Here is a 24,858-nt window from a genome sequence, read left to right on the forward strand (position 1 = left end):
CACTGAAACTTTTGGGAAAGACTGCAGCAATGGACTGTTCTTTCTAACTCTGGAGCTACTCTCTGTCAGCTCCAACAACAAGGTTTGAGCTTTGGAGATGAATGATCACTCAATGATGAATGCAACCTCAGACAGGTGCTAGAGAAGAGATCAAGGATGTGCATCTGAAAGCTTTGAGTAAGTAGATGTTACACATGGAATGGGCTCATGCAGCCACACACCTAAGTAGGCAAGTTCTGGTGGCAGAAGATTTCTCTCTGGTCTGATGCCATCCCTTCATTCTGCAGCACTACAATGAGGCACTCAAGTAAGCAGATCAGAAAGTCTACACATAGGATTAAAGGTCAGGCCTTATGTGCCTTCAAATGCTAATATCAGTTAAGTAACAGCTTGGAAAAAATCCCCTTCTTGGTACATCCCTGCTGCTGCCTCCTGCCACTTCCAACATCGCTGAAGACTGGAAACTGTGTTGTTTTCCTCAGGGCTCTGAAATGCCACTAGCCATGTTATAAATATCCACAAAGCTCCCTTTCTTTCAGTCAAATGACAACTTGTACCTTATTATTCTTCAAGTACATGGCTTATTTTTAAAGAAAGGGAAAAATAGAGGGGCAATGATGCCATAATCACATATCAACAACACAAGTGTTGAGTGGTACAGGGTGAGGAAATGCGGAAAGCAGCAGCTAGTGCCAAGCTAATCCCCAGGGACAGGGTAAGACATCTTAGGAAAACTGATGGCAGTTTAGTGGCATTTATGGAACAGAATAGTGCTATCAGATGGGAACATTTCTGAAAGCTTCCATTCCAAATAGGCAACAATTATTTTCCTTAAAATTCCAAATGCATTCACGAATGGAGAGTATTTTCAAAAAAGCAGGCAATGGGCAGAATCAGAAAATTATTTCCATGAGATAATGGGTGTTTCAGTGTCATTTAGTTCTCCAACAGCTCTCCTACAACGAGAAAAGCGGCATCTTCTCTCCTCAGAGCTAGTGAAAAGGACAGAATAGAAACCAAGCCAACAAAACTACAGTAGTTTCACGAATACAAGCCGCACGGATTATAAGCCGCACCCCCGGTGCCTCGACAATGTTGCTGTCTTTGTCAATAGATAAGCCGCACCCCGAATATTAGCCGCACTTTCGTTCGTCGCGAGAATCCGTGCGCAGCTTTCACAAATTGGCCAATTAGTAAGAGGATCGCGGCATAGCGGGCTTTACTGGCTCGGGGCGGGGCCAGGCAGGCTCGGCCCGCTCATGGTTGCCGACGGGGCCGGGTGGCCCAGCTCAGCGCCACGGCTCGGCGGGGCTGGCCGGGTGGTGCTGCCGCCGCCGCCGGGCTCGCTGGCCCCCCTCTCCCGTCAGCACCGCCCCGCTGCCGCGTTCGCTCGCCCGGCTGGCAGGGCTGCCGCCGCCGGGCTCGCCGCCCGCCCCGCTGCCGCTTTCGCTCGCCCCGCGCCGCGCCTCGCGAGCGCCGCGCCCGCCCCGCGCCGTGCCCGCCCCGCGGCGCTTTCGCGGTTCGCGGCTCGCGGTTCGCGGCTCGCGGCTCGCGGCTCGCGGTTCGCGGCTCGCGGCGGCGCTTTCGCGGCTCGCGGTTCGCGGCTCGCGGCGGCGCTTTCGCGGCTCGCGGTTCGCGGCTCGCGGTTCGCGGTTCGCGGCTCGCGGCTCGCGGCTCGCGGCTCGCGGTTCGCGGTGGCGCTTTCGCGGCTCGCGGTTCGCGGCGGCGCTTTCGCGGCTCGCGGTTCGCGGTTCGCGGCTCGCGGCTCGCGGCGGCGCTTTCGCGGCTCGCGGTTCGCGGCTCGCGGCGGCGCTTTCGCGGCTCGCGGTTCGCGGCTCGCGGTTCGCGGCTCGCGGTTCGCGGTTCGCGGCTCGCGGTTCGCGGCTCGCGGCGCCGCTTTCGCGAGCGCCGCTTTCGCTCGCCCCGCCGGCAGGGCTGCCGCCGCCGCCACCACGCTCGCCGGCCGCCCCCTCCCGTCTGCACCGCCGCCGCGTTTCCTCGCCCTGGCCGGCACTGCAGGCCCCCGCACCGCCGGGCTCCCCCACGCTGCTGGCCCCGATTATGCTGGGCTTCCCCCGCTGCCAGGCAGCCCCACCCGCCGGCCTTCCTGCTTCTGCCATGCTCCCCTGCACTGCTAGCCCCAGTTCTCCCGGGCTCCCCCGCCCTGCTGGCTCAGGCTCAGCCGCCCGCCCCCACACTGCTGGCCCCGCCTCTGCCAGGCTTTCCCACCTCAGCCGGGGCCGGCCGGGCTCCAGCTTGGCTTGGGGCTGCCGCGGGCTCTCACTTCCGTGTTGGCAGCTTTTAGAATTTTGTTAATAGATTAGCCGCCCCGGAATATTAGCCGCACTTCCGGGTTTCCACCAAAATTTTGGTCAAATTGGTGCGGCTTGTATTCGTGAAATTACTGTACATTAAAGGCAAATTCATGCCTTCAGTCTCTGCCAAAATGCACTCCCTACTTACCATCAATAAAAACACAGAAATAACCCTCCATTCCAGTGATGACAACAGCACCCCTGGCATGCCTCAGAGCTCCTTTTTTTGAACTGCACTATTCCTATGGTGAAATCAAGGGCTAACTGAAGTACTTGCCAAATTTTCCTCGACTTTATTAGGGTCCGTATTCTGTTCCTAGTATTTCCAACAAGGAGCTGCCAAGCAGCTGAGTAACTAATGTGGTGGCCAAGTTTGTATGCTGGGAAGAATTTTTTTCCCCTGAAGAGAGATTAGTAGGAGGCCTAACACCTTTTGACAACAGGTCTGCTCGGCCAACGTCAATGTTTCCTTACTGTTTTATGTACTTACCATAGAGACAGGATGAGACAAAAAGTTTTAGGTGAGCGCTGTCATCTGAGAGCTTGTCAGAACCCCAACCTCCCCAGCTGTGCATGACCACACAGTCCAGTTTGAATACTCATCAGTTCCAACCTTGATAAAGCAAGCTGAGCAGAAGCTGAAACAAGCCTTACTACCAACATGAAGCTTCAAAGATAAATAACAACTACAAGTCCTTTCACTAAACTTCCACCATCTCAAAGATCCTGAAGGGATTCAAGGCAAAGATGTGACAGAAAGGGAAATACACAGTGTCTCAACATGTTCCATTCCCTCCAATCTTGAAACAAGGCAGGATTTCTGCAAAAGAAGTCACTAATGTGAGTGAAAATAAACAGCAACAGCAGCTCTGTGACACACAGCTGGGTGGGTATGTGCACCTAGTTCAGACAGCTGTTGATGCTCAGGTGAAGATGTGCAGATCTGCACAGGCATTGGGGCAATCCTGGCTGAGCTGCAAGAGGGACAATCTCTCAATATCTGCACAGGCCATAGAATGAGAGAGGTCAGCCACAGAGGGGCTGCTGGGGAAAGCACAACCAAGGCAACTTCTATTTTCTCTCATGCTGATATACAGAGCTTTTGTTTGCATTTCTTATTTCTCAAACCAGCTCCCAGCCATGTGCAATGGTTTCTGATCCAATCAAGACCAGAACACTGCAGACAGACACTATGAAAAACAATTGTTCACAGAGAAACCTATCACAATGCCCAAACTCACTTGGAAGAGGAAGGGACAAAGGGACACTCCTCCTCCAAGTTTGTACAGACAGCCACCGCACTGCCCCAACACAGAAAACACAATGCTCATGACTAATGAGGTATAATACTAGGAAAAGCCAGCACATACTGCGTGTGGCAATGCAGAGACACGCGTGCTACAGAGAAAACACGATGCTCTCAGGGTTGATTAATTTTTCTCTGAATCACAACACACTTAGAAATATTACCAGCACACATTAGAAACAACACCATTAATTTTGCCATTTTATTTCAAAGCACAGCGTGGGTTTCCTTTCTAGGAAGCTTCTCATAGCTACTGTGAGATCCAGCAGTGCTCACTTGTCCCTCTAAATCACTCTGTGGCACAGCTCCATTTCACTACGAGGCACCTACATTTTAGTGGTCAGCAACAGATCCCTGGTGCAGCAGGTGGCATGTTAAGGGCAGAAAGAGTGAGCAGATCCTTTGGGATGAGAGGCACGCCATTTATGTAGGATGTTATTACAGAGGTAAGTATCTGGTGTGAATTCTTCCCGTTGCATATAACAGCCACACTCAAAAAAGTTCAGTACACATGCAATGACCAGCCCTCAATCCAGCTGAATCCAGTTGCTCTCCTCCAGCAGCTGCATGCAATGATAACCAAATACTTAGAGGGGAATCTAATATCCTGGGTAGGAGGTAAAGAAGGCTTACTCAAACCATCAGGTTTCAGAGATCTCAGAAGTTCTCACGCCAACCGCTTACAGCCAAAACACTACCTGGAAAATCCATTCTGCACAGAATAAAGTCATAAAAGGTTTAAGTAGGTGCAAACAGTACTTTAGAAGCTGGCAGAAGCCATGATCAGTGCCATGACTTTCTCAGATTCCAGCGTATTTGGCATTGTAACACACACTCTTCACAAGATTCATAAGATCCTTAATTTTTCTAGTATAGGCCAAATTTGCCAATCTAACCTATTAACTTTCCACTGCTCTTTTATTGAGTGGCAATGATCAGACACAGCCTCAAGACTGGTTTTCCACTCTCCCAGTGAGGAATCTCATGAGTCAGAGAGAGATTAAAGTAAAAACTGTTCAGTCAGGTGAAGTTTTCCTGCCCTGTATCCTCAAAAAAATGTGACTGTGGCAATTTTCTTGCTTCTTGTGTGTGCTTCCATTTTCCTACAACCAGTATGTGTGCTCTGGGAGAAGGAATCTCTTAAAATTTAGAGATGGGAAGTCTGAAGGTATCTGCTGTTCACTGCTTACAGGTGAGGTTTGAAGGATTTTCACTTCCTCTGAATGAGGACTGTGTGTCTCTGCTGCCTTAGCAAAAGGTACAGCTTTAACCCAGATCTGTGATGGGGTGGGAGAAGGGTCCCCTTGCTGCCCAGAATTTCTCACATGCAGCAGTCTCACCTCAACACCAAGGAAGAAAGATTAACCTTTAAAACGCAAAGAGTAAGAATCAATGTTTTGTCCACTACCAGAGCTATCAGACAGATTCTTAAATTTCCTATGGATTTTCTGCACTAGGAAAACATTTCAGGAGCAATTTTTAGGTGGGAAGGAATAAACTATCAGATAAGTGAATGCCTTAGCAGCAAAGGGCTGTCTCCTCTGCAACCATCAGGAGACAAAATACAGAATGCCCCTGTTCAACAAGCCTGGCATCTCCCAGCAGGATGGGATCTCTTGCTGACATCATTCCCACCCCCTCAATTCCTTCCCTAGGAGAGATCTGACTTGTTTGTGCAAGAGTCAGCTGGCAGCAAGCGAGGTACAGCACCCTCACTCCTGCAGCTGAGCTTCCCAGCTCTGCCAACTTCCCCTGGGCCCCAGTCACTACATCTGCCCTGTTCCTGCAACGTCACCACTGTGCCTATCTACAGCTCAGGAGTTTTCACACCAGGGCTGAGAGCACAGCGGAGATCAGCCAAGATTTCCCTTCTCACTTCCTCATAACACGTGCAATTCCAAACCCAAACCTTTCCCAAGGCCTATGCTAACAGATTTGACATCCTCAGCCCCTGATATTTCCTAAAAGGCCTCAGTGTTCCCTGGTACCCAAGGGCTCTGCAGAAGCTGGAGAGCACAAATTCAGTTAGGCCACAACCATGCAAGCAGTTTCACTGAGATTTTATTTTCAAAAGGAAAAATTATGGACGTGTTCCAAAAAAGAAACCGCAAGTCTTAAAATCTTACGACTAGTTTAGCGAGCAGATGCTGAGTGTGCCAACAGTCTCAAGCTTTCTTGCAAAGTCCTAAAAAAGAAGAGCAAAGGAGCTAATGGCAGAGGCAAAAATTAGGCATAAAGCTAAATCAAATTGGCCTGGCAGGGTAATTCTGACTAGAAAGCAGAAAGTTGCACCAGCTTGCTGTCACAGAGCAGCTTCTTTGAGCAAAAGGTGTGAGAGCTCTTAATAGCAGTTTAAAGCTACCAATTAGCTTGAATACTACTGAGCTGCTCTAAGCTTCTTACTGGCTGCATAGCCGATTGCTGAATGCTAAACTTACAAAGGGTAATTGATCCTCACTTCCCTTGGCTGTGCCTTGCTCTCTGTCCCTGTCCCCACCCTGGTTCAGGGGACACAGCATGAAAGATGTGTCTGTTGGGAGGCATCAATCAGCACCTTCTCAGATCAGTACCAGCAACTTCCAATCAGGCAATCATTGTGCACTTGGTGGCTCAACAAGTTGAACCAGAAATTACAACCCAATCAAGGTTCAGAAATCACAACCCAATCAAACCTTACAAAACATGCAGGTGTGCCCCATGCTCGGCCCAGCCTCCCTGCACGCCTGCAAACAAGTGGCTCATTGTGCAGCCTCATAAATCTCACGACATCGCCACAACAGAAGCTGCTGTCCGTGAAAAAAACCAATTTGGTTCCCAGGATAACTAAGATTTCAAATAACCTGCAGTTGCTTGAAGCCATTGCTGTGACCCTTCCTTCAATGCTTAAGAAGGTTTTCCCTTCCTTCTTATTCAGGTCTTGTTCCCTGGCCAGGACCACTCATCTTTGCTCCTGAATATTAAGTACATTTTTCTCTCACAGTTAAATTCCCACTTGGCCTACAAAACACTTTGGAATCTCAAAACAGAAATGGTTATTACAAACCTGTGGAGAGGATTATAAAAGATTACATGCCCCTATTACATAGCTGCCAAGTTCTGAGAAGGTTCTCAAGTGACACTTCTCCCCAAAGCAAGGAGAGGCTTTCGTGAGAGGTTTAGAAAGCAGAAAACGGTGAATAGCAGAAAAGTAAATCATTCGTGAGAGAAAAAAAAGTCTGCAGTTTTTCCTTTTAATTTATGCATGGTCCTTTTCTTATCCAGTTCTATGCCCTTCACCTTGTTCTCTCCACTGCAGTGCTTGCTCTCACCAACCCCTAATCTCCATCTCACAGCCTCTTCAGCAGCAGGCATCCAGAGTGGGCTGTTCCCTCTTCATTCTTTATTTTTTGCAGCAGTGCAGGAAGAGGACAAAAGAAAAAACGTCCTGAACTTTAAAAGGACCTTGGCCCAAGGCAGCTGTGAAAAAAAACCTGAACAAAACAATTTAAAGGCAAAAGCTGCTCAGTTCCTGCACACATTTTTGGTGCACAGACAAAAACATGTGCCACTGTACTTAGGGTCGAAATTAAAGACGTATGGCACAAGCAGTGCCCAGAGATTGGCAAAAGCACCAACACCAAAGTTCACAGACTGCTTTACCCCCACCCTTGCCAAGAAGGGATTGGCTAGATGACATTCATCTGTCACAGATCACTTTCAAAAGAGCAGGACCCTTCCGCTTTTTCTTTCCAAGGAGGGAGGTACGGGAAGGGCAAAGGTAGGGAAGCATTTCTGTGGAGACAAGAGCGAGCCACAGGAACGGAGCAGGTGATGTGATAATGCCCACAACAAGTTGCAGATGAATACTGGAAACCAAACATGCTGTCTTTCAGTGCAGCCTGAACTACACCATGCAGTCTGTCTCTTTTAGAAGCTTTCACCTTTGTCCTTCTTTCCAGAAAGCAGATATTTTCCATGTCACTGATGTCACCCTATAAACTTCATTTCCCAGAGCAACGGCAGGGTTGCTGAACTCCCCACCTCTACAGAAACATAGGGTTTTGAGATAACTCTATGCTATCTCAAAACAACCCCTCCTGTGTGTGGTGGTGTTTATGACAAGAATATGGGAAAAATAAAGAATAATATGTAAAAAACCCCCACGAAGATCTCACATGATGCTTTAAATACTTGCTCACCCTGCCACCACCATACAGCTGGTTGCTGCTGTACAATTTTAGCTATTTTCAGCCTGAATGTTTCTTGATGCCTGGGTAGACACTCAAGCAATTAGGTGCTTCTTTTGAGTATGGGTTTTTTCTTGCCTCAACAAACTGTGGGGGAAAAGGAAAAGAGGAGTTGTGACCACTGCTGATGTCTCACAGAGGGGAGTTTATTTCCCTTGTCAAAGGGAGAGTTCACAGGACACAAAAATCTGCTGCAATAATGCGTATGTTTTTGCATATTAACCAGGTCATTCAGGCATATAGACTAAAGTTAATTTTTGTATTTTAACCACTTAAAACAAATGACTTAGTAAGGGACCCTCTCAAGGGATGCAAACACAATGTACAAGAAGCCCTGCAGTACTCCCCCTGCTATTTAGACAGACCCATTCTGCTTCCTTCTGGCATGTTCTAAATGTTTTCAGAAGAACCTGGAACAGCAGGTAATTACACACGAATTTGTTGATTTGACCTACTCAAAAGCAAAAGCACCAGAATGCTCCTCCTTCCATTTTCCTCACTAACATCTGAAAAGTCTTCATGCATCTCAGTAAATCCAAACTAATATACAAAAGATAGGATTTCTTTCATAATTTAATGATAATGACACAAAACTTTAGAGGAAGGGGTCTGGATCTCATAAAAGTGCAGTGGGGATCCTGAGCCATATTTAGATTTATGCAAAGAGATGTCTTGTGGGGAAATAACCTGAATCCCACATTTAATGCAGTATGGCAGTGACCTATAGTACCTCTTTTATCAGATCTACCCTTAACCTTCAGTTAAAGGTTACGTGAGGTTGGTTTCCCTGTGTAATTTAATCCAGCTATTCCACCTGGTTTAGGGAGGGAAGCCAGGAGAAGAATTCTCTTTGGTTAAGCATAAGGAGGTCACAACCAAGATGGTCAAAGCAGGACACTGAATTGCAAGCTGGCATCAAGGCTCAGGAGCCTTAGAGTGCTTTGCACTCCTCATTACCACACAGTGTCAAGACTGACAAATGAAGCTTCATTTTGTTCCAAAATTTCAGAATATAGTGGGTGATTTCTGTCTTCTTGCTTACTCTGCATTGCCCAGAGAAGCTGCACAGAAGTTTCAAAAACCAGGCTAGACAGCGTTTGGAGCAATCCAGCATAGAGGAAGATGTCCTTCCCTATGGAAGAGGATTGGAACTGGAAAATCTTTATGATCCCATCCCAACCCCAACCACTTTAGGATATTGTGTTGTGGGAAACCAGCTGTGAAATAAAGAGGCAACATGGGAAGAAGTAACAGTGCCAGGCAGCTGAGCTAAGCCTGTGCCAGGGGAAAGACGTTTCTCGCAGGCCAGCTTGGTCTGGATATTTTTGCCCTGCTGAGCTCAAGGCTTCCGAGGTACCACCTGAACAGGTGGAACAGGTTCCCTGCACTTTTGGCAAACCTCAAGCAGCATGATTAATGTATCCTTTGAGGATGGGCTGGCTAATTAAAAGGATCTGGAGGTAGTGTGCAGTATTTCAAGTATTCTTTAGCTGGGTCTTCCCTCTACTTAATGTTTCCTTCTCTTTCCAGTAGCTTAGGCTGTGATGAATAAAGGCCACATCCTCACCCCAAACACTCACTACCCTTGAGCCCTCACCTTCTCACTTTCTTCCTCCTTACAATTGCTCTGTCCCCCAAAACTTGTAAAATATAAAGCTTGTGAAGGCCAAACCTTTTGTTCTTCACTACACTGCTTATTAGCTGATTTGTATTTTCAAGCCAAATTTTTATACTGAAAAAAATTATATTTTAAATTATATTTTAATTTGTATTTACATCTAATGCCTAAGTACAAACATGCACTTGTTCCTAAATGTCCTCCCTTCTGTATGCTTTGCAAACTGACAGCACAAAGCTCCCAGGGCAAATCCAAACTCCCTTCTGTCTGACAGGTAAAGCCACTACTCCTCTCCAAAATCCTAGAAGGAGAACACATGAATTCAGCTAGGATAAATGATAACCAGTGCAGAGAAAATGTCTGTCCTACAGCAATGCTAAACAGAAATTTATAGGTCACAACCTTGCAGAAACAGGCCTGGTAACATCTAATTAGCAGTCCTGCTGAGCAATTGCATCTCATAACAGTAAACCAAATCAGACCAGGGGGAAAGGGAGTGGGGAATTTTTACAGAAACACAATAATTATAATATTTTGAAGAGATTTGCTTTATGGTGCTGCTTTGTGGGGATCTCCTCCCCAGTAGGAATAATCAACCCACACAAGTGATTTTATGAGTTATTACTGAAGTACATTCTACTCCTATTGGGAAACAATTTAGAAGGGCAGCAGAGATTTTTATTAATTATTTTATTTTTAAACTAAAATGCTAAGAATTCTGTTTGCTGCCAGAAGACGGGTGGAGAAGCCAAGGAAAGTTCACATACCCAAGAGACTATTAACTAGAACCAACTTGGACAATACACTCAAGAAGGATTTCCTTCCAGCTACTGTAGAGAGCTGTCCTTAACATGCCTTTACTTAAGCAGCCAATTTTCCACCGAGTACAATGAGATTTCAAAACACACAAGAAATCAGAGTATAAACAGACACAAACATCCCACTTAGTGACATAACAAAAGAAAATATGGGGCAAAAAGCTTAAGCTTCTCTATATTTTGTCCTTCATGAAACACCTTGCCATTTTACACACACTCTGCTCCTCCCCTCCCTTTATTTTTCTATTTTAGTGACAGTATTGTCACAAAATACCTTGTCTAGCTGCCTAAGCAATGGTTCCTGAACAAAAAATTATTTCTGGGGTTTGAGGGATAAATCTCACCCAATATGGAATTGGAGGAATGGAGTTCCAGAGGAAGCAGCTGACAAAGCAGGAATGAGGCAGTCGCAGCAAGGACAGCAGGAAGGAGTGGTGAACTAGGCAGAGCTGGTCCCTGCCAGCACAACAAAGCAAGAACATTTAAAATACGTATGAAGATCATGTCACAGACACCAGGAATGACAAACAGATGAGAGGCAGCACCAAAGAGAGAAAGACTAAGGAAGAGCTCCCTTTTTTTCAAGAGTTTTAGCTTGCCAGAGACAGATGGTGCTGCTTCCACGCAGTTAGAGCTGGATGGTACCTACTCCCCAACCCCTGATGGAAGTCAAGCTTATTTTTGTAAATCTCTAGTGATAAAAACCATCCATGGCATCTTGTTCATTTCCCCCTCACTACTTAGTTTGCCAAAAACTTTAGGCTCAGCTTTCCTTGCCACATCTAAAGACCAGTACTATTTGCCATGCTGTCAGTGACTAATGATGATTGTGCACATCCCTTATCTTTGCAAAAGCCTTTTTTAACAAGAGCACAAGAACTGAAAATGGTATCTCAGTACCTGCGACCACTTTTGTTAGCCCTGAAGCAATCAAAAACAATGTTGAAAAGAAAAAAATACCCTATTTTTTCCCTTCCAAACTCTCATGTGATTAAAATCCATAAAAATGCAAACAGACATGAATTTTATTTTATCCATCAGTGACCACACTTCACTGTCCCTGGGCTATGGCTGTCTCTTTGTGAATTCTCTGCACGTAAGAGCAGCCAAGCTCTAGGTTTAGGAGCAATCAATCTAGCAAACCTCACTAAATATATATGTGTGTGTATGTTTTATAATGATTTCCATTTTTCACATTGATTTACATTGATCATTGGAAAGTACATTCAGCTGCATGTTTGCTTAGCTCTGAATAAACAAAGCGAAGGCTGTTGGGTATCCAAAGACAAATGAGACATTACAGATGTAGACAAAACCTATCATCACCCTGAAAGCATTTCTCTTTGAAATTATATAGCCATGCAGAAGTTATTCAGAGTGGAAATTGCTGTATGTGTTTTTAATTCATCCCAGGCCTGTTGGGGGCAGGGAGGGAGTCTAATGAGCCTCTATGCTGTCACTTTTTTTCTTCTGGGTACCTGATAATTCAGAAATGTCTGACTCTAAGGATATTTTTCTTTCCCTTGCCTTACCTAGTTTCCACTTCTCAAGATAGGTCTCCTTAGGGACATGTCTCAGTGCATTTATAACACACCCACCCCGATTTTTACCATTAGAATTACAATAAGCACATCAACATCCATTTGAATATACAATTCCACGTCAAGTACAGCCATGCAAATCCAGCACAGATAGCGCCCCAGCTGGTTTCACACTGCACAGGAGTATGTGTTTCTCATCTGCAGACCTTGTCCCCTTTTGCAGATAAAAACCCCCTGTTTCAGGGCCGTGTTGGAAATTATAGTTTCCACAGTAACAGTAGGAAGGTGTCAGAAATCTGGGCACATATGCTGCACAGCCAGGCTCCTGCATTTGGTGGTTGCTGGCTCTACAAGATGCTACATATGCACCCAATAAATTGTTTTGGTTCCTGTGCAAACAGAAATTTTTCAATTAGTATGTTTGAATCATTCATGTCTTTTGTCAAAGTAACTCAAAACTCCAGCTCTACATGCATAATCCCCCCCAGAAAAAACAACAATGCATTTTCCAATTATATTTGAGGGCCTTCACTCCTGCTTATAGGCATGAAGCATTCACAGAAAGCTCAGAAGAAACTCCACAATGAAGAAGGGGAAAATATATTTCTTGGAAAGAAGTCTTCCCCTTTTAGAGTATATCCAAGCAGGAGCTAAGGAACTGTCATTATAATGAACTCCTTGGGCAGGTTTTGGGACAACCTCCATCCTGTTGGTGTGGACACAGCAGCTGAAAACACCTTGTTAGCACAGCTAAAGCAGTGAACACAGCAGTCAGGTGTGTGTGAGGAGGGGGAACATCATTAGCAGTGCTGGGTTGGGTCTGGGCAGACCCCACAGCAGTAGCTGTAGCCTGTGCGCACCAGCACTCGAGTGTGTAGAAGGGCACCAGCCTGACTTTGGATTTTTCAGGATTTGTCTCTGCACGGCCAACAATCAGAAAACTTTGCTCCACCTTTTCCTGACATGTGCTGGTTTGCTCTTTCCTTAGTATTAATCACATACACTGATTTTGCTGAAGTACCAGGGTGACTGCCTCAGTCATTTTCTTGAGATTATGTAGTAGCAGTAAATGATACAAAAAGGACATATAAAAGACATACAAACCTCTTGATGCCTAACCCCACAAAGGCACAAGGGCCTCACCTGCCACCCTGCCAGGGTACTCAACACTGTGCTGTCACCCAATTCTTCTTGACTGAAAGGCTTTTACCAACACAGGTCAGCCCTAACACTTTTTTTACCATAAAGAAGAGCCAAATTATCATAGGACAGTTGCATATACAAGTGGGGGTGGAAGTCACAGTAGGAAATAATGTAAACCAACATTGAGACAATGATTTGTCTCTGCCACAACAGACTCAACACTTATCCCTTCCTTCCCCACTGCTTTTAAAAACTTCACCCCAATTTCTGTAAGAGTAAGTCTCCATATCATTTAAGTACTATCTCAATAAAGGAATGGGCTGTCATACAAGACATCAGTGGCTTGAACCACACTCTTTTATCAGCTCCAGGAGGGCTGACAGGAAACCTACAAATAAACCACCACGCACTCAGCCAGCTCAGCCTGCAAAAGCAGCACCACAGTACATCAGGCATGCAAGGATTCGCTGCTTCACAAAGCTGGCAGAGGAAGTGGTTACTGAGAGAGGCTATTTATACAGGACACAGCCAAAATACCCCATCAGTAATGTTAAAAAAAGCACAGCGTGAGTGGTGATAACTGAAGGCAACTGGGAACTCATTGATCTGTGTGCTCACCTTCTTCCCTTCACAGGCAGCTCTCTCAGTGGCACTGCCTGGATCTGTGTAGCCAACAAAGCCTCTTCTTGTGTACAAGTGCAGCCAGAGCTAATTGGAGAGACAAGGTAGATGGAGACAACACTGCAAGAGTTTGAAGTTCAGTAGAGTTTTTTGTAGTATTTTGTCAAAGCCTGCCAAACCTGTCTGCGAAAGCATCTGTGTCACTAAATGACTGTTAGAGGAAAATTGCTTTTAAGAGTATCTACATCAAAAGGGCTACTATTTTTTTCTATGAAAATGGGTTGTAAATTTATAGACTTAAATACAAGAAAATCAACAGCAACTCAGGATGAGTGAGATGCAGCTAAAACTCTGACCATACCATCATCACAGAAATATCTGTATTTTACTTGGGAGTAGTCAGAATACGGGATACAGGCAGGTTCTTCAATACCTATAAAACATGCAAAAGCAGCTGAAGTCAGACATAAAAGGAGCAAGCAGGTCTGCTTACATCTTGCCATTGGACTTGACAGAGTACTTTCTTTCTTGCACCTTTTAGAAAGAGGAATTTTTCTGTGGCAAGGAAGGGCAAAAAGAATCAGAGATCTTTGCACAATTAACGAATCTCAAGAACTAGAATTCAAACCTCAAAGAAACATGTAATTCTGATCCTCTAAGTCTCAAACCTACAGACTGCATCAATAGCAATGTGTGGTGACAGCTGACACAAATAAATGCATTTCTGCAATGGGTTTGCTCACTCCTGTTTCTCACACATCAGTCACTCCTCTGGCTCCTCTCTGCAGCAGTTTTCAGGCAAGTGGTTTTTCAGAGAAACATAGAATCCAAGAATGATTTGGATTGAAATGGACCTTAAAGATAATTTTGTTCCTGGCCCTGTCATGGGCAGGGAAACCTTTGACTATCCCAGGTTGCTCCAAGCCCCATCTGATCTGGCCATGGATGCTTTGAGGGATGGGGCAGCCACAGCTTCTCTGGGCACCCTGTGCCAGAGCCTCACCACCCTCACAGAGAAGAATCTCTTGTGACTGTGAAAACTAAACCTGCCCTCTTTCAGTTTAAAACCATAACCCCTAATCTTATCACTACATGCCCTTAATAAAGTCCATGTTTTGAGAAGGATCTTTTATACCAAATGCACAGATAAAAATGACCAGCTTATTCCACATAAGGCACAAAGACAGAGGATGCCTGCTCTCTAAAAAATGAGCTTTTTTAAGAAGCTATTTTGGTAATTTCTTTTCTGTCACCTTCTCTGTAGGAAACATTTTTTAACTTCATTTGAACAAGCAGTCCCATAACTTGTAAAAAGCTCTCTCACTCACAGAAGACCAGATGTCGAGCTTCAGCTTTCCTCAGAGTAAGAACAAAACCACGTGGGGGACAGTTGGTTTCAATGCTAACATGTCAAGAGGTTCATGCATTAGCCTATTGTTTACATAAACAGCTTCCTTTAAACAAGTGATGTTTTACAGGATTATGAAGTATTTATTTCAGAAGAGTCTAAAGAGTCTCTTGAGTAACTACCACAGAGAAAGTATCACCACAGAAAACATAAGGCAAATTGATAATACAAGCTAATTAGTTAAAGTAAGCAATCAAGTAACTCTATAGCAAAGTAACGGGATAAATAAGTGCACAGAGATAATCTTGCACATGTTTACTTCTAAAATGCCATTGCTTTGAGGCCTAAATCACATACTGTTAGCCCTGCAAATCTGCACCATTCGTTATTTGGAAAAAAACCAAAGGCCTAAAACCCAAATACTTTCCTCTGGGTTTGTTATTTTAAGGAAAAAAGGGTCAATGTGCCTAGGAAGCGCTCGTTTTGTAAGCACGCAGGCAATTTTCATCTCGCGCCAAGTTCCATTACGGGCGGCATTTGTGGAAATGCAAACCAGGGAGCTTTGCCTGAAGAAAATTTTACCACGGCAGAAGTTACCCTCTCACTACAGACCCCAAATGTATGTGTGTCAGGAAGCGTTAAAGCTCGCATTTCCAGTGTCAAATACGCTTAGCAGGAACTGAACCACTGGCGACACTTCTCCTTTCTGTACCCTCTGGGGCAGCTGCATTTTAGGTCTGTCTTTAAGAAGAACACAGAATTTTGAGAAGAGTCTAACACAGTTTCACACTTCCCAAGCCTGGGCTTGCTGACCCCTCAAGGGGATTGGCAAGGACCAGTCTGGGCCCCTCCTGGGCTGTGGGGCAGGTGCTGGCATCCCACAGACAGCCCTGGGCCATGATCATCTCCTGCTGCCCTCCAGGACATCCTTCCCCCCTGGGTCTCACAGTCCAAGTTTCTCGTTCTGGAGACTCCACAGATGGAACACAGAGCTTTGTCAGAGACTCCAAATCTGCCTGCTCCAGACACAGCTTCTCCTTTGGAAAGCCAAGACTATTTTTTCCTCCTTCAGCCACCTCTTTTCAACCCTGTCTGGCCTGTTATCAAAAGAAAAGCTTCTCCCACCAAAGCCCCAGAGCTTTACTTCAGCGGGAGCCCTTTCTCCTAATCTCCACACTTACACTCTTTGGCTGCTCTAAGAAAGCTGCATCTCTTCAAACTCCTCTCTTCCTGCTAAGAAAACACAGGAGACGTCTCCAGGACATGATTACCGTCTCCTCAGATAATTCCCATGCAATAATTTCTCATGATCAAGGTAATCACAGATAATATTCCTGCATGCACCAGCTGTCAGACTCCTCTGCACGAGCAGCATAAAGCACAACATCCCGACAGTCCCACGGACACCGACCACAAAAACAGCAAAAAGCAACCTGGAACATAACACCCTGTCAGTAGCTTGCCATGATTTCATGAGTCAGAAAATAGCTCTTACAAATATAAACATCCTCATTCATCCCACTGAATGTGAATTTTTGGATTCTGACAAAGTAGTCTGGGGATTAAATGCATGAAAATCACCAGTCAACGCTGAAATGACCGCAACTACTTGCATAGAGACACTGTCCATTAGGGGCAATTAAAATCAGATAAGCACAATTTTATTGGCTTTGGATATTATGGCTAATTGTATTGTGCTGTGTTAATAAATATTCAGCTGCATAGTATTAGCCTATAGCCCACATTAAACGTTACAATGCCTGGGATGAACGAGGCAGAAGGAAGCAGTGGGGAGGGATGTTTAAGTGATACTTAAAGTTGTCAAATGCCAGAAATGTCCCCTGAGCATCCCCAGACCACTGTAATTTCAAATATACCACGTTAACACAACATTTACTACCACAAGACCACACTATAGTTTAAAAAAGACAGAGAAACTGGGCAGCAATGTGTTATTCTCATATTAATAACTACACAAAACTACAGTTTAACGCAACAAAAGATTTTGTACAAGCAGCTATCTTGAATCGGCTCTGATAATTGAAGGTGAAAGAGTTTGAACATTAAGACTACACCTTTCAACATCAACATCAGGTTTCACAGCACAAGGCATTTGCACAGAACTTAAAGGAACACATGAATAAGCTCAATTGTGTAAAAATTCTCTAATAAAAACCTCACCAAAAATAAACTACTTAAGAGCAAAAGAGATTTGGGAGTGGAGGAACATGAGTCAGTAGAAGGGCTTCTAAAATGAGCAAGTGGTTTTAAAAACATGAATACAGAAAAGCTGCTCCAATGAGTAATAAATACTAAATTCCTACTCAGGAAGAAACAGCTTTGTATTTTGGGAATTGCTGAAAGAAACTGAGGAGGGAACTGCCTTGGTTTTGAGTTATAAACGGGAAAATACAAATCTCTAGATAAGTTTATATGGAAATATGGAAGAAATGAAATTTAATAAACCTACTGTGCAAAGATCTTAAAAAGAGCATAGAGTTCAAATTACTTTAGTGAATTATAAAAAAACCCCCAATGATTCTGGAAAAGCAAGGACATAAAATATTCTCTCACTCAAGGCACAAAAAACCCTCCATAAAATTGAATGAAAGCTTGAAATCAAAATTAAAAGACTGAAGAAACATATCTTTATCCAGGTGACAAAAGAGAATTAAGGAATTCTGAAGAATTGTCTTTATAAAAACATTAACAAGAGAGAGATTGTGAAAACTAAGCACACACTAAATAAAAGAAACCAGTGTTTACCCTCACCCCCTCAAACCAAAACAGAGATACCCAGGGAAGATATAGGTAAGGCATTCTACTCAAGGATTATTTTGTCATCAGTCTACAATTAAATGCACACCACCCTGAGATCCAGATAAGCAACAGTGAAATAAATGTTATCTGAGAACTCTCTCACAAATCCATTCTCAAGAGTGTGAAAGGGTCACTGGTAGTACTCAGAAATAATAAGAACAGGTGCAGCTGCTCACCCACAACCCTGGGATCCAAGGCTTTGTCTGCATAGCTCCTTCCTTATCTTCTTTCTACCCATTCCATGGTATGTTCTCAATCAACAAGTTTAACAGAATGACACTTCTCATTCCTCACAATAACATATTCACTAGAAATTAATACGTTTTTAGATTTCTTAAGTAGTATATAATAATAACAATAATAATAGTAATAATAGTGAGTATAAGACCTTTTACCTTCAGGTTTTGCACATGCCAGTGGAAATGCTGTTTCAAAATCCCTGGCTCTAGGAGTGGTTAAAAATCAGCAGATATGCACCAAAAGCCTGGCCCAGGCTGCTCCTGGGAAGACCTACGCAGTGTAAGTAAAGAGCTCTGCTATTGCTGCTGATTGTCCACTCCGTCTGTGCCCTTCCTCCCCAAACCCACGCTGCAGTGGGATGCAGAAAGCCTGCCACGCACTTCAGGGAGGCTCTGCATCCAGCCAAGGCTCTGGGTAGAGCCAAAGGACGCAGCTCTCCTGGGGTTCAGCATCCTTTCATCGCCTAAGAGGATGAGTGAGTCCATCCAGGAGGGATTTCCACAGCCAAGAACCGATGAAACAGTGTCTGAGCATGCTTCCTAGACTGTGAGACCAACTGGAAAATATTTATCCAGATCTTGTTTTTTCTTTTCTTTTTAAATCCCACTTCCCTCTTCAAGCTGCCATAAAAACAACTGGTCCTCTTGTGAGTTATTTCCTGAAGAAGGGAACCATTCTGCCATTCTGGCACAGAGATGAAGCAAAACACAAGAGGCCAGGCAAGCATTAGAAGAAAGACAAACTTTAAAAAAAGTTTATTATCTCCAAATATTTCAGAGGAAAGTGGAGATACTTCTAATTGAGGGAGGCTGTGAAAGTAGGAGACTTGGCTCCAAGAGACAGAACGTGCACCCCTGGGTTCTCCTGGTTCAAGTCCAAAGTGTCCCTCTCCCACTGTGTATTTCACAACACAGAAAAAGTCTCTTGAGTTTCAGTCATTTTGAGAAGAATGTCTGTCCAAACAGATATTTCCTGGGGGACTTTCAATCAAGCTTTTTCATGTAAAGCTGTTGGCATACTTTGGAGAAACCTCATGTCTTACACCATCCTGTTGTTAGTTTGAGTGTCTGAGCACTTTTACCACAGATCTCGGTTGCATGAAGATTACCAAGTTCTACTCCTTGAGGAAAGGAAAACATCCATTGTCTTGGATTTTTCCTTGAACAATAAACAGGACTATAGGCATGGAAAGACACCCTCTGCCCATCCAAGCAGCAAAACCGTCAATGGACCATTCAGTGAGACCCACTGAATTAAACTCACGTGGTTTTTGGAAGAACACAAGATTTGATCCCTTCTGAGCATCTAGACTGTGGTTGAGAATGACAGATGTATATTTCTCTCACCCCCTTTATCTTCAAGCCACTTCCCTCAGACCTCAGCTCTAAACCCAGGAACTCACAAGTTTTGCCACTGTTTTAGCAGGTCTCAGCTCACAGTCTTGCACAGGGCAGGAGCCGCTGCCCAGCAGCTACAGCTAATTATGCCACAGGAGCACTTCTTTAGGGAGAAATAAAACCACTGGAGAGCGATCAGTTGTGCTCTGACTATATATTCCACACAGCTGCACCTCTTACAGGGTGAACTAGTTGAGTTAAACACAAGCAGTCATCCACTTGAGGGATCAGAGATTGAATGCTTGTGATGGCAAAGGGTGAAGAGAAACCCCATGGAGGCATTTGTCCATCTCACCAAAAGCTCTGCTTTCCTGTGAAGTGGCCCAAGCAGGACCTGGCTGTTGCAAGTGATTTTATAGGTGACTTCAAACTTATTTCCCCAAACACCTTCTCAGCTATAATTTCCTCCCTCGAGGGAATTTGACTTTTAATCCAGAGACCCATTGTTTTTCTCTCAGTTCCTGAATTGTGACTCCCTCTGCAAAACTAATTTTGGCAGGCTCAGACAGAGGTTTGGCCCAACCAAAAAAGAGCCAAAAGGCTCTCTCACTGTCCCATAACTGACATGAAGTATTTACCAAGTGGTGCCTTCTCACAAATAATCCTTTTCCTTTGTTTACTTGACACACTACTAAAAAGCAAAGCATCCCAGTAACACAGAGACTGGCAATACTTGTGAACTATGAGAGAACCATTTGGTTTCAAAGAGCACCAGAACAGAAGAAAGAAGGATAGTCAGCACTTCATATATTGTGGCATTTTGATCCAAAATGCTCATACCACATAGAATACCTTCCCAGAAGGTCTTAACAGTGACAGCCTGTAGTAGAAACCTTTGTTACTAATCTGAGTAAATACAAAGGAGACAAAAAACTCAACCAACTCCATAATGAGAAGACTTCAATAGAAAAGAAAAAGAAGTAGTTCTGTTACCTTCTTTTTCCCCCCCATGTGTTCTACCCAATTTATTAAGCATCATCAGGCCAAATTCCTATTGAAAAAGGTCTTGGAGAAATGAATCAGTGACTGTAAATAAATAGACTTGAACAGATACAGTCCTTCATAGTTATTTCTTCTTTTTGGTCTTTTGTTTTTGTTTTGAAGCAATGTGACAGCTTCCAATAGCAAACACAAGCCTGTCAGGGACATTCCACTGGCACTGAAAGACTGAACACCCCTGCAGACAGAGTACAGTAGTTTCACGAATACAAGCCGCATGGAGTATAAGCCGCACTTCCGGTGCCTCGACAATGTTGCTGTCTTTGTCAATAGATAAGCCGCACCCCGAATATTAGCCGCACTTTCGTTCGTCGCGAGAATCCGTGCGCAGCTTTCACAAATTGGCCAATTAGCAACAGGATCGCGGCATAGCGGGCTTTACTGGCTCGGGGCGGGGCCAGGCAGGCTCGGCCCGCTCATGGTTGCTGACGGGGCCAACCGGGTGGTGCTGCAGCCGCCGCTGGGCTCACTGGCCCCCCTTTCCCGTCAGCACTGCCTCGCTGCCGCGTTTGCTCGCCCTGCCGGCGGGCCGGCCGCCGCTGCCAGGCACGCCGGCCACCCCGCCGCTGCGTTTAGTCGCCCTGCCGGCGGGCCAGCCGCTGCCGCCGCTGGCAGGCATGCCGGCCGCCCCGCCGCTGCGTTTAGTCGCCCTGCCGGCGGGCCGGCCGCTGCCGCCGCTGGCAGGCATGCCGGCCGCCCCGCCGCTGCGTTTAGTCGCCCTGCCGGCGGGCCGGCCGCTGCCGCCGCTGTGAGGCATGCCGGCCGCCCCCTCCCGTCTGCACTGCCGCCGCGTTTGCTCGCCGTGGCCGGCACTGCAGACCCCCGCACCGCCGGGCTCCCCCACGCTGCTGGCCCCGATTCTGCTGGGCTTCCCCCGCTGCCAGGCAGCCCCACCCGCCGGCCTTCCTGCTTCTGCCATGCTCCCCTGCACTGCTAGCCCCAGTTCTCCCGGGCTCCCCCGCCATGCTGGCTCAGGCTCTGCCGCCCTCCCTGCCCCGCCCTGCTGGCTCAGGCTCTGCTGCCCGCCCCCCACACTGCTGGCCCCGCCTCTGCCAGGCTTTCCCACCTCTGCCGGGGCCGGCCGGGCTCCAGCTTGGCTTGGGGCTGCCACGGGCTCTCACTTCCGTGTTGGCAGCTTTTAGAATTTTGTTAATAGATTAGCCGCCCCGGAATATTAGCCGCACTTCCGGGTTTCCACCAAAATTTTGGTCAAATTGGTGCGGCTTGTATTCGTGAAATTACTGTATATTCTTCTATCATTACTACTAGTGAATTTTTTGGAATAGTGATGACTTGTCCAGCAGCCTCAACTATATCCAGATGTTATCAGGTTTTTAATATGATAATCTGAAGGACTCTGGAAAATGCTGAGGTTTTGAAGAGAAGGGAAGTTTATTTTTGATTTTATTATAAATTTAAACTTTGTGGATTTTTTTTTTTTCTTGGCATCATCAGTTACCAGGTTCAAGCTGGGTAGCCCACAAGAAAGTTTCAGAAAAGCCTGAGAAAAGGGGCAAGTTTATCCCCTTTCCCCCTGTTTTTCTTTTCCACCCTGCCTTAAGAGTGTTGTTAACAGTAGGGTAGATTGAAATGAAATCTCAGACTGGCATCTTGCTGACCTCAATCCCAGCTGGCTAAACCCTTGCAACATGGCTGTCCTTGGCATCTACCAGAGAACAGACACCAATCCAGCTGCTTGATTACAAAATGGAGAATCTGGTATGAGGAACTAGATCCATTCCACTGTCTGGAACTCTGTTTAAAAGACAGCTTAATTTCTCACTCTCCCTGATGCTTCATTGACAGGAGTAGACTTGATATCTCAGTCAGTGCAGCACAACACCACAGAGCACACGTGCCTGCAGGACTGCATATACGACACACTTGAGAAGGAAATGCTACTGCTACCACCAGGTGATGCTTTTAAAAGGGACCTTTTAAAGCATGCACCAAAACATTTCATACCACTTCCTTATCATGAAAGGACCTTTTTTTCAAGTGCTTTTTAAAAATTAAGATAGAACATCAGAGCATCACCGTCATGTTAATAAAGACAAGTTATGAAACAGTTTAAACAACTATCACACTCACCTGTTACACAAACAGAAGTAGAAAAAAACAAAAATGAGCTTATTACCTGCACTCAAAATAAATTGATTGTCCTCTGTCTTCCCTTCAGTTATGGATTCACTGACAGGATCCCCTTTTCGACTCACTATCTTTGAAAAGCCACTTGAGAGAGAGGAGAAGATGCCCCGGACGAAGTAGCCCTGCTGCTCGGTGTCCAGCGAGTGCACGGCTTGCAGGAACGGCCGGGCATTCCTGCTGCCGGTGTGTGGCACGGGCTCAGACAGAGAGCGGTTGAAGGGAACCCGGAACGGCCTAGTCCTGGTCGGGAAGAGTGCCTCAGGTGGCTCTTCGTGGAGATTGTCAGCACTGGTAGCATCCATACTTGCAGAACTTTTGGCAAGACTTGGGTCATTACATTCCCCTTTCAAACTGGAGGACCCCTCTCTTTTGCTTACCCTCCAGGGAGGCCAAGGATGTGTTTGCCATCTGTACGCTCCAAGAGGTTTCTCTGAGTCAAAACTCATCTGTTTATTCAACTTCTTGCTTTTCATTCGGTGGTACCAATGATAGTCCTTCAAGGCAGCTGTGCCAGCATCTTGTTCTGACAAAGATCTTCTGAAGGTCCTGGGAAAAAGGCTATTATGCTTTTTGAAAGCACTCATTTTCCACCCTCTGGACTCCGGCGTTTCACTCACATTACTTGTTGCTTAGTAGTCACGTAGCTGTAGTTCCTCACTCACCATTTTACATCCCCAGTTACTTTGCTCATGGCTGTGAACTGAGAAACTGCAGAGGTTCTTCCTGAAGACCTTGAGCACCAATCCCAGAACCAGGTATTCCTACATCTCCACAAGAAGGATGTGTCCTCACCTGCAGCACAACAACTTCTAACAGCACACGAAGCCTTGCTGAGCTTGCTATTGCTTCCTGGGTTGTCACATTTCTGCACCAAGCTCTCAGGAAATGACTAAAAGAGCCCAGAAATGAAAACCCACAGTGCTGTTCTGTGCTGATCACACTTCGCTTTTTTCAGTCTACATTAAAGATTTGGTTAAGAAAAAAAGAGTACAAAAGCACTTTGCTCTAGAGATGCAGCAATGTCTCAGAAAAGCGTTGAAAAACAGCAGTACTCAACTAAGAGTCATGCACATGATCTTCAGTTAAGTAGCAAAGTATATTACTACATATAGTTAAGTATAAAGTTTCTATTTACCACAGGTATGTTGTATCATTTAAGAGTACCTCAGAGCTGCCTTTTAGAGAGAGATAATACAGGCATATTCATCAGAATTGAGCACTGGAAGCACGAGACAGGAAAGCAAAGAGGAGGAATGGAGGAAGGAGAACAAACCCTGCAACTCTATGCAGTGAGAGTGTAAACACACTTCAGGGAAATAAGTAAAGAGGAGGAGAGGTGGGTGGGACTTCACCAAACAGACCAAAGGGAAGGGTTTGAAGCATTAGCAAACAGAACAGGGCAGCAGAAAGGTACTCCTTTTTCTCCTACCCCTTTCTTCCCTTTTTATACAGCAGAATAGGCAATTCTTTTTATAAATCTAGTTGCAATAAATGAGGTGGAAAAAAATAGTTCTATCTGTTTAACCAGGAAGAAAAAACCCTCTTGCCTTCACTACAATTTGAGAAACAGCTGACCAGTCTAAAATCTCATGAAGAAAATATCTGCTGGTGAATGAAGAACACACTTCCCACATTTTACACCAGAACACTTAAATCTCAAGTCTACTCAAATCCCTGAAAATAGGAGGTTTATAATGGAAATGCTGACACACCCTTGGCAATAAAGTAACAATAAAAACTACTCCGCTGGTTAAATAAAATGATAATCTGCTCTGGCAGACCAATAAAGCTTAACTGACCCACTATGGGATCCCGCCTTTAAACTAGACTGCATTAATCAGCCAAAGTACATTCCTGATAGCAGCAGATACAAAAACTTCATTACTTATGTGTATATATGGGAAAGGGTATCACTGGTGCCTAGAACAGAGAGAGAGTTACCCTAAAACCTCTTTCAAATCAAAATGTAATTTCTCTACTCAGTAGCAAGTTAGACTTTTCAATTATAAATGACAGAAGCAACTATCTAAAAATGATCACATTTAAGAAGTCACAGCAAATAACCCCAGAAACAGAAACAGCTTGGACACTGCAATGCAATTTCTGCATCAAATCATCATGCTATCTCTTGTGCTTTGTCAACATCCAGCGTAAATCTGGAATGACAAAATGTATATACCACAACTCTGCTACAATTTCCAAGTTTCAAAGAAGCACAAGCAGCAAACACAGAGATACTGGTGCACCTGTGGCAGTAAGACACAGACTCCACCACAAAAAAAAACTTAGCTGTCTTTTGTCTTCTGCTTCTTATCCCA

The 24,858-nt window shown here is 45.1% G+C and overlaps 1 protein-coding gene across 12 annotated transcripts in view; it reads right to left on the bottom strand.

Moving 5' to 3' along the window:
* RASAL2 (RAS protein activator like 2) overlaps positions 1 to 24,858 on the bottom strand; it is a 170,834-nt gene that overhangs the window by 88,033 nt on the left and 57,943 nt on the right. For 7 of the 12 annotated variants that reach the window (XM_033067231.1, XM_033067227.1, XM_033067232.2 and 4 more), the window contains exon 1: positions 22,530 to 23,147. The exons of the other annotated variants lie outside the window; for them this stretch is intronic. In XM_033067231.1, the coding sequence (XP_032923122.1) occupies positions 22,530 to 23,124 (595 nt within the window). In that variant the 5' untranslated portion in view covers positions 23,125 to 23,147. Of the gene's footprint in view, positions 1 to 22,529; positions 23,148 to 24,858 lie in introns of those variants that run through there. 12 annotated transcript variants of the gene reach the window in all.

This window comes from Catharus ustulatus, chromosome 9 (genome assembly GCF_009819885.2).
Source record: "Catharus ustulatus isolate bCatUst1 chromosome 9, bCatUst1.pri.v2, whole genome shotgun sequence".
Taxonomy (NCBI): domain Eukaryota; kingdom Metazoa; phylum Chordata; class Aves; order Passeriformes; family Turdidae; genus Catharus; species Catharus ustulatus.